The 14,474-nt window shown below is 37.4% G+C and overlaps 1 protein-coding gene across 1 annotated transcript; it reads right to left on the bottom strand.

Moving 5' to 3' along the window:
- Nucleotides 1-2,192: 2,192 nt before the first annotated feature.
- Nucleotides 2,193-3,170, bottom strand: LOC308524896 (casein kinase I-like; the record flags this gene model as incomplete). Its single annotated transcript, XM_081099499.1, has 1 exon — nt 2,193-3,170. The coding sequence occupies one exon, from the start codon at nt 3,168-3,170 to the stop codon at nt 2,193-2,195; it is 978 nt and encodes a 325-aa protein (XP_080955625.1).
- Between the last annotated feature and the right edge of the window lie 11,304 nt (nt 3,171-14,474).

Raw genomic sequence — 14,474 nt, 5'->3', positions numbered from 1 at the left:
GGGGAAAGTCCACAAAGGCCTGTCTTAATACCCATCGTTCTTCTGTTAGACACTCATTCAAGTAAAAATGTTATTGCCTGCAAAATGTAGCAGATTGAGCAAAATTCAGTCAACCATACAAGCCTAGATATAACTATTTACTATGATTTGCAGCAAAAACACTTCCCACTTTGCAACACAGAATACTAAATATAAGTATTCTAAAGGGTTGACATTTAATAAAATTAATACGTACATTTTTGTGTATAAATGGCATTAATTTTTCTTACGTGTGGTGGTGAAGAATACAATAATTACATAATACAGTCTGGTGTCACTCCCTTTATGGCACTAACAATTTCACCACTTTTATAACATCAGTATAAATGTCAACAGTGTGCAAAAAGGACAATAATGTATAAATATTATTATAAAAATAGTTTGACCTCACAGATACCCCAAAAGTATGTTAAGGATACTAAACCAAAGATTCCTAGACCCCACTTTGAGACTCACTTTACTGAAGGGTAGCCAACATGTAACTTGCCCTAAATGTACAGTGTGTTAAGAGCACCAGTCAGGTTCTTTACTAGAAGACTCCTCTTATTTTTCAACCAAGTTGATTAGTTAGAGTTTGGTTAAGAGAGTCACAGCTATTTCTATGAGTAATATAGAAAAAGCATATCATTTTCCTTTAAGAAATTATTTCAAAATTCATTATTAATTCTATCATTTCCCCAACATTTTAAAGGGCATTATTAGCCCCTTTTATAGTATAAGAAGCTGAGATTACTGTTTGGAGAAATATTAGACTAGGATTTAGTTTTAAAATGTCTTAGTCTCACATGGGAATTGGAATGCAGGACAAATATTGTCTTATGTCTATTTGAAGGGATAAAATATTTATATTTGTAAGCTCATTATCTCTTACTGATCAACATGAATGACAGTAAAATATCCAGATGACCTCATTTCAAACAAGTAACTGTGCTTAACTGAAGGTTGTTGTTAATCCTAACCAATGAAGTGGCTAATAGATAATCCTTTTAAAAAGATACCAACTCAAATTCAGTCTTTAAAATGGTACTTTCTACTGAAAATCTATAAAGACCAAAGAAACCTTTTACAAAATAATTTTCTTTACTTTTAAACTCAATGTAATCAATTGTTATTCAAGTTTTCTTTAATGTAGTTGTTTCCCCCCAGTACAATGCATAACTTCATTAGTCTCATTGCTTGCTCTTCTAAACCAATATATTAGGTTTATTTGCTTACACTGTACCTGCTGTAGGTTGAAAATCAGTTTTTGAACGAATTCAATATATTTAGAAAAAAATGAAATCTCCTAAATTACCATTGTGTTCTTCTTTTGTTTTGTTTTTAGTGAACTTGTAAACAAAAAAAGCTCCCATTTCAAAAAAAACCCACAAAAAACAAAATCCCAAATCATATATATGTTTACAGTGATTACATTTATCTAAGCAACATATATACATGTTCAATTTTAAGATGTTAAATATCTGTGACAAATATGCTTTTTAAAATATATATACACCAAGAGCATTGTGAAGTTAATGCAGAGTCCTGAGGATAATCTATTAGTCACTAAGTTTTTCTTAAGTTTTCAACTTTAAATGCTGTTATTTCTAACACAGGTAAGCAAGCAACCTTTCATGTGCTCAAACACTGGGCCCTTTGGTTACTATCCTATCATCTGGCTTGCAAATAAGAAGCCAACCATTTAAGAATGTTTTAAGTGAACAACTAGCAAACCCTAAGGATGGATAAACCCTAAGAATGCACAGTAGTGAGCATATACAACCATCACAACTGTGGGTGAACACTGCTCATCCCATTCTTCTGAAATGAGATCTCAAAGCTGATAGCCAAAAGTAAAAGATGTTCACAAAAAAATTGGCATATGCACAATTTCTCTACCTATTTGTGTGTGTCCACCATTTAGTTCACTTTTCCACTTGAAAAAAAAAATGGAATAGAAAACTGGACACCATGTTTCACTATCTCAGTTAATATTTACAATTACAACAATGCTTCCCAGAGCCAGTTTATACTGAAATTAAGTTCTTTACACCAAAGAAATGGTTGTCCACAACCACCGGCTAGTGCACATATGAACTAAAATGTCTAGATTTGGGGAGAAACCCATGCTGCTCCAATCACCGGCACTGCTTCCTCTGTTCCTTGATTCTCGCTTAGCAACCTGTGGGGGTTGTGGCCTGCTGACCCTGCCCACTGGAAGAGGCCGCCGACTGGGCTGCTTTCTGCTTCAGCGTTGTCCAGTCAAATGTGTAGTCATACTGGTGGTTCAGGGTCCTGAAAAGAATGCGGAAGAGCTGCCTCAGATACATGTAATTCGGGGCTTCTTCAAAGCGCAGCCCACGGCAGTAGTTTAAGTACATGGCAAATTCCGAAGGAAACCCCTTACATAAGACTTCAACGGGAATGGACATCTTCTTTTCGCTAATCTTCTCGTATTTCTGTACTTTGGTGGCAGCCTTCAGTCCTTGCCATGGCAGGCTGGTTCTGTTAAAATACATCAAAACATAGCCTAACGATTCCATGTCGTCCCGGCGACTCTGTTCCACGCCCAGGTGGGCATTGATGCTCGCATACCGGGCCGTGCCCGTGAGGTTTTTATCTTCTCTGTACGGTATGTGTTGCCTTGTCCTGTTGTCTCTGTACTTTTTGGCCAAACCGAAATCAATCAGGAACAGCTTATTACAGTGGCGCCCGATGCCCATGAGGAAGTTGTCGGGTTTGATGTCTCGGTGTATGAAGTTCTTTGTATGCACATATTCCACCCTGCTGATCATCTGGTCCGCCAGCATCAGGATCGTCTTCATGGTGAAGCTCCTGGAGCAGAAGTTGAAGAGGTCCTCCAGGCTGGGCCCCAGGAGGTCCATGACCAGCACATTGTGGTCTTTCTCCTGCCCGTACCAGCGGATGTGCGGGATGCCCACCCCGCCCTGCAGGATCTTGTAGAGCTTGCTCTCGTACAGCAGCTGCGGGTGCCTGGCCTTCAGGGACTCGAGCTTCACCGCCACCTCCTCGCCGTTGGTGATGTTGATCGCCAGGTAGATGTCCCCGAAGGAGCCAGACCCGATCTTGCGCACCAGCTTGTATTTCCCCCGGACAGTGAATTCGGCCTGAGAGCTGCTGCAGCTCGCCATCCTGGGACACGGTCTCCAGCGGGGCTGGGCCAAATCAGGGACCTCACCTCAGAGAAGAGGACAAAGGCCACTCTGGGGGGCGGCACCACGAGCAACTCCTCAGAGGACGGTGGCCGGAAACGGAAACGGGGAAACGGAAGCGGTGGTTCTCTCGGTGTCACAGGGCCCAGAATCCCCCAAGGGGACCCTAATCACCTCCGCCCCGTCGGGCTGCTCCTTTCCGGGCCGCCGTTTCTAAGGGGCTCTCGAGGTTCCCAGGCTGGGCCGCTTGGATTCTGGGCTTTCGTGACGTCACGGGCTGGAAAAGGGGGGCGTTGAGTTAGGGCAGCGTTCGCGGTGCCCCCACCGCCGTGGCCTCCCACCCCAAGGCCCCGCTGTCGCTGTCACTCTGCGGCTCTGTCATGTTGTTGCTCACCCGGTGGCGCCATCTTGTCATTCCGCCCACGCTGCTGCCATCTTGTTATTCTGGCTCCACCAACGCCTTCCCGGGAGCAGCCGCTTCCGGGCGCAGAGCACTCTGGGAAGGGGCCTCAGGCGCTGACCCCTGAGGGGCCGCAGGGAGGAGGAGGGCGGAACCTGCCCGCCAGAGTAGCGTCACAGCTGCGCATGCGGGTTCTCCCGGAGTTAATTCGGCAGGTGAACCTTTCAGGTGTCGATGTTTTGAATGTATGGGGTTGAGTTAGCGCCCCTTCCTTTGGAAAGTGATCGTTCAGAGATAGAAGTGCTGCTTCATTGATTAGAATGCGGGCCTTTTGTGCTGTCCTTCACTCTCTTATTCTCTTCGCCTTGCTTTTTACCTACAATCAGATGATTATGTGTGGTTTGTTTTTTTTTTTTTAGAAGGAACGTTCCTTCACTTTTTTCTATGCTTCGCTCCGTATCAACAATACAACGCGCCTGTCATGTTGTTGAGAGCCACACCCTGAAGGCAGCGGCATGAAGGCTTATGCTGTCACCACGGACCCGGCACAGACTGGTGACCTAGGAGGGGGAGGCCAGGTCACAGAGCAGCAGTCGCCCGGGGTGCCAGGGCCGTGGCCATTGGCTTGATCGCAGTGTGCTTTACTGATCAATACACGCATCGGCACCAGAGTGAAAAGGGACAGTGTGTAGAAACGTGACTACTGACCACTTCAGTGTTTGTTATCTGCAATGACACCCTCATCAAAATTCAGTGGTCACTCTTAACATTTTACTAAGATGAAGTGATTTATTTCAGTAAATCAGAAAGTGCAACAATGCCATCGAATGCTTTCCATGTCTCTTGGATTCCCGCTCCTTTATTATTTTGGAGTCAAAATACTTTGTTTCTTTTAAAAATTGTTCTATCCACTCATTTATTAGGCTAAAAATGTCTCAGACACTAAAACCTATAGGTATAAATGCTAACAAAAAGAGGAATCTGCCAGCAAAGAAATTTAATCTTATTTATACACATTGTAAATGCTATGTGAAAATGCAATAGTGCCAGATAAGATCTTTTTGATGATGTTTGTCAGATATAACCTTTGGTACAGCATGTCTATAAATGTACCTAATTATCTTGTGGGGGAATAGAAATGAAATTTCTAAGGTATTATTGTCAATCCATTGTAGTGGAGTTAGCTCCCTGAAAGTGCCTTCAGTTCTTAAAAACATGCTGAAATGCACCCTTTTAAGAAGTCATTCAACCCCCTGCCCCAGCCCCACCTGAAAAAATACAGGGGACACATTATGGAACAAGCTCCTTGACAGTTCCATGTATTTGCTATGAATAGATGCTTCTCAGTCCCCATTGTTTGCCCTGTTCTCAGGACTCAGTTAATGAAATGGCTAATTAGATTTCTGTAATCCTGTAGTCATTGTGTTTGAGGTGACATTTTGTTGGTATTTCTCTTGTGGCTCCTTCAGTATGATAGGAAACATTTTCCATTAGCCAACTTGGCTCTTGTTATTTTGCTGGAATGGCAGTTCCCTCTGCCTGTATAATGAAATCATTGCCCTCTTAAATACAGCTCTGCCACTCAGCATTTAAATAGAAAAGAATAGGAAAATGATCATCTGATTAGTCAAACAGGCCCATGTTCAAAATCCGTTTCCGAAATCAAATAGAATTGGATCGAGTGCAGTGTGGAGGAATGACTTAGGTATTATTATATACTATAGTACATATTCACTGACTAGCAGAATGTGGAAGGATTTAAAGTTCTAAATTCTTATTCTTATGATCTGTAAGAACCAAATTCTTGAAAAAGCTGGGTCAAGAAGACTAATGTAGGCTGCTTTTTTAGACTCTTAAAAACTGTATTACTTCCAAGAAGTGAAAGACCATGACCAATGCCACAATTCAAGTACTAAATACAAATTATTTAAAATACTGGAATGATAATAGTGCAATATAGACCTTGATAATTGTTTTGTATAAAAATAAAAGGGATTTATATATTTGAATTTGAATATAAATTTATTTTCTATAAGTTTTAATGATTTTCATTTCAAATCACCTTTTGATTAGTGCAGAAATACATTTTGAGAGTCACCACCAACCAATTGGTTTCAGCCCTTCACTTCTGAAAGCTAGCAAATCAGCAATGAACTAGCTCTAAACAATACTCCTTTGAATGCCAACTAGTCAACAACAGTTTCATTCTAGTAACCACAACTGTATAGATTATGCCTACTTAGCTGTAACTTTAGAAGTAAAGTTAGCAAATTCCTAAACACCATGCTTCCCTGGATACTTATATAAGATCAATAATCTCCTATGCTCAAAGAGACTATGCCAGACCAGCATAGCCTTCCATTATTATAGTGAACTATAAAGTCAGCTTTGTCTTTTTATTTTTATTTCAGATATGGAGTGTTATTTCATCATCCTTTACACCCCACTGCACACTTGCATTGTGTTTCTCCAGAGAATTAGAGCCAAAGATATATCTATATCAATATAAATATATATATATAATCTCTTAACATATATCTTGCTTTCACACCCATCACTTCCACTACTAGTTTTTAGTTTACTCTCAATAAATGATCTATATTTAGCCCAAAAGTAGAATAAGAGGAGTAATGAAGCCTTGATCACACACGATACCTTCCCTAATATGACTTGTGTCTTCTGGGATGCTTTTCATTCTCTAGAGGACCTCTACTGAGCTTACCCTATGGTGAGCACTGGCATGGGACACAAATATTTCCATTATTTTTTATCCATTCAGTGAGCTTTATCCACTTACATATCTCTTCCCCAAATTTACTTATTAATTTTCCAATCTTGTTCCATCCAAGTCCCTGACCATCAGCCTAACAATTGGCTACAGCCTGAATCAGCATGTAATTGCATATCTTGCCTTTTCACCTTTCAAGAAAAGTGAACAACCAGGTGTTCTGTCTACGAGGGGAAGTCCCTTCATCACTGTCCTTCAGGGATGCCCCAGAGAAGGCCTGTAGTACTGTACCTGTCCACTTTTAGGTGGTGCCTGCATATCCTACAGAACCATCTATACACTGGGCCTCCTCTTCCTCTGTCAAGTGATCAGAGGGAATTTCCCATGAAATTATAGGTGCATACTTGGGGAGAGAAGCAGAATGAGGACCATGAGCATTTGAGTCATTTCTTCATGTAACTAACTTTGTATCTTCAGATTCTTCTCAGACTATTCATTATGGAGGTCCTGAAGTTCCATGATCCCCTGTCTGGAAGCTGGAGAACCAGGAAAGCCAGTGGTACAATTCATTCTGAGTCCAAAGGGCTGAGGACCATGAGAGCTCAATAATGTAAGTCCAGGTCCAAGATGAAGAAGACCTAAGAACCAAGAGCACCAATGTCCCAGAGCAGGAGAAGATGCCCCAGTTCAAGCGGAAAGTACTAGTAAATAATGCCCTTCCTCCCCTGTTTGATTCAGTCTACAAATTCAAATGCTAATCTCGTACAGAAACATCCTCATATACATACCCAGAAGTAATATTGTACTAAGCCCAGTTAAGTGGACACAAAATTAACCATCACAAAACATAAAAATATTTTCACAACCCAGCCATTTTTCTTCATCTGCACTGGGTAGCCCCAGGTAGCTTTACATTCTCAGGGTTATATGCTACTTCATTATTTGCCCATAAATTTTCTACATGTTCTTTTTCACATGATTAAAATTTTAATTTTATCCACCTATTTTAATACTTTTTTGTCTTATTTTAAAACTCTTTCAAAGAAATTCATTTGAAAAAAATCTAGTATACATTTGATTAAGTGGATTCCCACAGAATATTTGGCTATTATTGCCTCTTTATATAGCCACTCACATAAATATGTTCTTGGAATGAGGGCTTAAAAAATTGTAGAAGCAAACAGTGAAGGAAATAATCCATGTAAAGGGGTTTAGTAAAATACAGAAAACAAAGCAATCACCCAATAAATAATAAATAATAAATAAATGATTATTTTTAATAAGAATGATTTTATTAAAGGAAACTACTCCAAATTATGACAAAGAAAATTTATTAGAGCATTATCTTTCTCATAACAAGAGAAAGAAAAGGCATAAATCTTAAGAGGGACATTAAAATAGCTTTAAATTCTAAATGGAACTTTCAGCATAGGCAATGAGGAAAATGTGTCCACATACCTCATAGGGGAGTAAATATCATGTAGGAGACACTTGAAAAAATTACTTCAAAATTTTGTACAGCATTTTACAATCACTTTTCAAACCATAATCACACATAAAATGTGAAGAAAATAAATGACTTCAATTAAGATTAATTATCCGTAACCGGTTTGGCTCAGTGGATAGAGCGTCGGCCTGCAGACTGAAAGGTCCCAGGTTCGATTCCGGTCAAGGGCATGTACCTTGGTTGCGGGCACATCCCCAGTAGGAGGTGTGCAGGAGGCAGCTGATCGATGTTTCTCTCTCATCGATGTTTCTAACTCTCTATCTCTCTCCCTTCCTCTCTGTAAAAAATCATTAAAATATATTTTAAAAAAAGATTAATACTCAAGTCCAGTAGTCAATAATCACTTTTATTTTAATCTACTTTGTATTTGATTCACTTAGAATGTTTCTGAATATGTTCAAATAGACTTGCAAGTAGCATATAAGACATATCTAGCCGAAACCGGTTTGGCTCAGTGGATAAAGCGTCAGCCTGCGGACTGAAAGGTCCCAGGTTCGATTCCAGTCAAGGGCATGTACCTTGGTTGCAGGCACATCCCCAGTAGGAGATGTGCAGGAGGCAGCTGATCGATGTTTCTCTCTCTCATCGATGTTTCTAACTCTCTATCTCTCTCCCTTCCTCTCTGTGAAAAATCAATAAAATATATTAAAAAAAAAAAGACATATCTAAAGAGGCAAATTTTTTAAATGCCCAATTAAATAATTATTAAATTTTTAGCTTATCTGTAATCATTATAGTCTCAATTCACATAAGACAGAGTGTGAGTAATAAAGCCATCTTACTATTTGACATTCTTTTGAAGCCATAGACATAATTTTTCTGTTCAGCTTACTCCGATCACATTAGAGGAAATACTATTTGAAAATAAATAGCAGGTCCTTTGAACCTCTATTGCTGTGCAATTTAGGATAAGGAAATAAAGAACTTTATCTCAAAAAATATTAATGGGACTCTACCAGATCTTATTTCAGATAAATTCCCATTACTTACAAAGAGTTTTCTGATTTCTCTTAGGATATTTTTAAAAACATGATTATATTTTTCTTAAAGACAGATTCATCTGTCAAACAGTATCCCCAATGACTGTTTGTACACTGAATACCTTACAATAGATCAGAAGTAAAAGCACAAGCAATACTTTTTTCTTTTTTCAAACTGGGTTTCCTTTAACTAACGTATCTTTCTCCCCTTGATGCTTTGGCTTTTAAAGAGCTTTATAAAAGAGAATAATTGGTCTTATACTTTTTGAAATTTCTTAAGAGCATTAGTCTCTTCTTTAGTTCAGCTTACCCATAAGAAAAGAGGTGAGAAATGTGCTAATGTGAAAAGTTATTCACACAATTTTTGCCCTAAATATGGAGAAATTTTAGTTGTGGCCACTTTAATGATTTACATACTCAGGGCATGCATTAGATTTTTTAAACCTTCTTTTCCACTAATCCAGACCCTGATAAAGATTTAAAATAAAAGAGCACAAGAGAATAATAAAGAAAGAACAACTGTATTTGTATTAAGTAACACTAAACTCATTCTAGTCATCCTCTTTTTGTATATATTATTCCCAAACACTTTTATATAAGTTTTGTATTTGGTTTAGTGGAATGAACAGAAGCTATAGAACTACATGAAATGAATTTAAACATAGTTTAGCTAAATACTGCACAAAGTAATTATCCCCCAATAAAATTAAGCCCCAATTTTTTCATCTACAAAATGAATGTAATAATGGCTATCTTATATATTTTCTATTAGCATTGCATGAGATAAGCATAACATCCCTGGATAAAAAAGTAATAGGACAGACTAAAGAGCCCAGATACAAACACATATAATATAGTCACTTGATCTTTAGCAGTGAAGTAAGAGCAATACAGGGTGGGGCAAAAGCAGGATTACAGTTGTTTGTATGGAAAATAATACAATAATTAATAAACAATACAAGAACAAGAATAAACTCTATTTCTCATACTCACACCTGTAGATCTACTTTTGCCCACCCTGTCGAATGGAGAAAAGATAGTCTTTTCAACAAATGATACTGTAACAACTGGACACCCACATGCCAATAGATACCAATAAATAAATAAATACCAATAAATCTAGACACAGATCTTTCATAAAATTAATTCAAAATGGGTTGTAGACCTAGGTGTAAACTTCAAAACTATAAAACTCCTAGAAGAGAACAAAAAAAGAAAATATAGATGACCTTGGTTTTGGCAATGGGTTTTTAAATACCACATCAAAGGCACAATCCTTGAAATAAATAATTGAATAACTGAACTTCATTAAAATTAAGAACTTCTGCTCTGCAAAAGACAGTCAAGAAAATGAAAAGAGAAAAAATATCTAATAAACAACTGCTATCTAAAATATACAAAGAACTCTTAACAATAAGATTTAAAAATAAGTCAAATAATTTTAAAAAAAACAAGTCAAACATTTCAATAGACATCTCACCAAAGATATACTGATGACAAGTAAGCATATGAAAAGATGTTCCACATATCAATAAGAAACTGAAAATTAAAACAACAGTTAAATGTCACTACATACCTAGCAGAATGGCCAAATACAAAACACTGAGAATACCAAATGCAGATGAGGATATGAAGCAACAAGAACTCTGATTCATTGCTGGTTGGAATACAAAAATGGCACAGCTATTTTGAAAGATAGTTTGGCAATTTACTACAAAATGGAACATACTCTTACCAAGCAATTCAGCAATCACACTCCTTGATATTTACCCAAATGAAAAAATATGTCCACACAAAAACCTACACAAATGTATATAGCAATATTATTTATAATTTCCCAAACTCACAATCTACCAAGATATCCTTCAGTACATGAATGGATAAATAAACTGTAGTCTATTAAGCTGATGGAATATTATTCAGTCCTAAAAAGCAATGAGCTATAAAGGCATGAAAAGATATCAGGTATATTTAATGCATATTACTAAGTGAGAAAAGTCAATCAGAAAAGGCTATATACTGTATAATTCCAATAACATGGCATTCTACAAAAGACACAATTATGCAGATAGAAAATGGTCAGGGGTTGCCATAGGTTAAGGGGAAAGGAGGAATGAATAGAGCATGAAGAATTTTTAAGGCAGTGAAACTATTCTGTATGGCTGTAATGATAGATATATGTTATTATACTTTAGTCAAAACTCATAGAATAGCCCAGCCAATGTGGCTCAGTAGTTGAACATGGACCCATGAACCAGAAGGTCTTGGTTCAATTAGCGGTCAGGGCATATCCCAGGGCTGCGGGCTCCATCCCCAGTGTGGGGTATGCAGGAGGCAGCTGATCAATGATTCTCTCTCATTGATGTTTCTTATTTCCTCTCTGAAATCATTAAAAATATTAAAAAATAAAAACTCATAGAATATACAACACCAAGAGTGAACCTTACGCAAACTATGAACTTTGAATGATAATGGTAAGTCAGTACAATTCATGGATTGTAATGAAAGTACCATTCTGTTTTTGTTGTTGTTGTTGTTGTTGTTGTTGTTTGAAAGTACCATTCTGATGCAGGATACTGACAGTGGGGGAGTTTGTGTATGTGGGCCAGCAACAGGGGATATATGCAAGCTCTCTATACTTTCCATTCAATTTTATTCTGTACCTAAATCTGCTCTAGAAAATAATCCTGTAAAAATCATTTTTTTTAAAAATCCTGTAAAACAGTAGTTGTTAACCAGTTTGGTAAGTTAAGAATGCTAAACTTTTAGAAAAAAAAAATTTTTTTTCATTTAAAATATCAGTAGGAACCATTGGCCATTCATTGGTAGGAAGGAAGGTATTGTGATTTTTCTCTGAGAATGACCATAGACATAGATCTATTTTAGTTATGGCCACTTTAGGAAACATTTTCAATCCCTAATCTAAAATTGGGTTCTACATATTTTGTTTATTATTTCTTGTATGCTGCCATTAATACTCAATTTGTCTTTTGCTGATATGCCTTTAAGTGTTACTATGCCAAAAATTAAAAGAATGCAATAAATCTTTAATATAAGGAATAATGGGGGTGAGGAGCCAGGAGCTACAGTTTTGAAAGACAGTGAAGGGAACCAAAAACAATGGTTTCTAAGCAAGAAGATTGCCCAATATAGCAAAGCATCTTTACCTCAGTAGAGTTGAGTAAGAATGCTAAAACATTCTCATCAGCAGCAATATTTAATAATCCCAAGAGGTGGTAAAATCAAAGTCCCAACTAGCCATATGTCCAGTATGTAAACTAGGCTACTGCTACTGTACCTAGAACTCTCACCCAGTCATCAATTTCCTTGGGAGTGAGACTCATGTCACACAACCTTACTCTGCAACTATTTGCCGATCCCTGAGTGCCTATAACCCTGTGTCCTCCTGACAAGGATGAATCAATGGTGTCCATAAATAATAAGCGACAAGGCCCATAGCCTTAGAGGGGGTTTACCTGAGAATGTGGAAGCATTTCATACTGTCTGTGAGAATACGGATACCAGGCAAAGAAATAACACAGGATTTGGACAAAGATTCACATAACTTAACCAACTTTGTATGGAGCAGAAAATAACTCAAAAACTGGTGACATAAACATGGATAAAAAATTGTGGTCTTTGGAAAGGTTCACTGTATATGAATTTAAATTCTAGCTCTAAAACTTATTAACTGATATCTCTATTTACTCATTCATTCAAAAAAGCATGTTCATTGTTCCAGCCACCGTATATATAACTTTGAACTGATATTAATATTTCTAATCTTCACTTTCATAATTTATAATGTTAGTAATAATTCCTAAGTCAGGATAGTTGAAAATTGGTTGTCAATATTTTAAATGTGTGCATTATGCACATGACAGTCATTATTAACTAATAATAACCAAGTCATATTTTATTGTGATATACAATTAACATCTAAGTTTATCTTTCCTAACTTGTATAATATACATACAAACCACCTTTTTTCCTAGTCATGGAAGCATACTATTTTCTACAATTAACTGGAATTGAAAGAATCTTACTACATGTTGATACTTAGAGTTTAGCAAAGGTTCTTTAATTTTGTGTGGCTGAGGTTGGGGCAGGTGTTTATTTGTGTCCAAGACCACATATTCTACATTAAAAATAGCACAGTTGGAAACTGAAGTTCCATTTCTAGGCTATTGGGAAACACAAAAGAAAGTGAAATTAAGGATTAAGGGTTCCTGCTACTAAGCTGCAGAACACTCATTGTACTAGAGATGCAATGATTCAATTCAATTCCATTGTAGAATGATGTGAAAATGAAACTGATGGGAGAGCAAATGGAAACAGCTGTGTTTTACTGCAACACAGACAGTCTGCACATTTTGCTGCTTATTTATAATGAAAATGGAAATTGTAAGTGACAGGCTGAGGGTAGTTTATAAAGCAAACATTTTTGAAGCCTTGGAGGTGCTATTGCTTTTTGAAAGGCAACCAGCTGACCCACCTTTTGAATTATGCATGGTCACTGAATTCTGTTACAATGATGGAAACACACTTTCGTATCAAAAGAAAAATGCTTGAGACATAAAACAAAGTTTGATAGAGCCCCAAATATATTATTATTTTTTAAATTCTAATTCAGAATAGGTTATTGATCAGAATATTTCTGATTTAGCCTTAACCTGTTGGGCTAAATAGATAGAGCATCAGCCAGTGGACTGAAGTGCCCTGGGTTCTATTCTGGCCAAGGGCATGTACCTTGCTTGTGGGCTCAATCCACAGCAGGGCTTGTGCAGGAAGCAACTGATTGGTGTTTCTCTCTCATCCATGTTTCTAACTCTCTATCCCTCTCCCTTCCTCTCTGTAAAAAATCAATAAAAATACATATTTTTTAAAAAAATATATATCTGGTTTAGAGGCCTTGGGCACTGGATGATTGGATTATAGGGTCTCTTATGTCTAGGTAATCAGTCCAGGCAGAGTAATGCCAATGCCATGGTTTAATGTTCTGAATAGTGATCTAGGATCCTTCTGTGTTCTTTTTCTCCCATGGGGATTTTTTCCTAATGACCCCATTTGTTGCTATACCTTCAACCTTGCACCATATTTGACTATCCCTATATGAAGATGACTGGGGGAAAAGGGTTAAATTTTGGTTGAGACAGTAATCAAAGAAGACCTAACTTGACATTAGTAAAAGTAACAATATTGTTTCATCTCAGAGGTTATCTGTATGCCTAGGTAACATTGACATATAAATATATTTCATTTGGCTATCACATCTTTGTTTCAGGCTGGTAACACATTATTTTCCATTACCATGGCTCTTTTATTCCAAGAGTACAGAGGCAATTTGATTCAGAGGTTGGTCAACTACAACCTTGCACTATAACTGCCAATCATTTTTCTAATAGTAAGGCTTGTAGCTAAGTCTGGAAGATGCATTCTTCCAGATCTTTACTTTTTAAATGATTTGTTCTACTAAGCCCATTTATTCCTCCCTTCTCTGTTAAGACATGCAGAAGTGTTTCTAGCACTTAGTTGATATGTGTGACTCCATACACATCAACTAAGTGCTGATTCTCTATTCACACACTAATACAGTGTAAGTCCATCTTATGACATCCTGAGAAAGACTGTGTTCTAATGCATTTAGATTTTTTTTTTTTTTGGTGGG

Source organism: Myotis nattereri, assembly GCF_964212035.1.
Source record: "Myotis nattereri genome assembly, chromosome: 9".
Classification (NCBI taxonomy): Eukaryota; Metazoa; Chordata; class Mammalia; order Chiroptera; family Vespertilionidae; genus Myotis; species Myotis nattereri.
The sequence above is the reverse complement of the archived record's forward strand: the minus strand, read 5'-3'. Positions and strand labels throughout refer to the sequence as shown.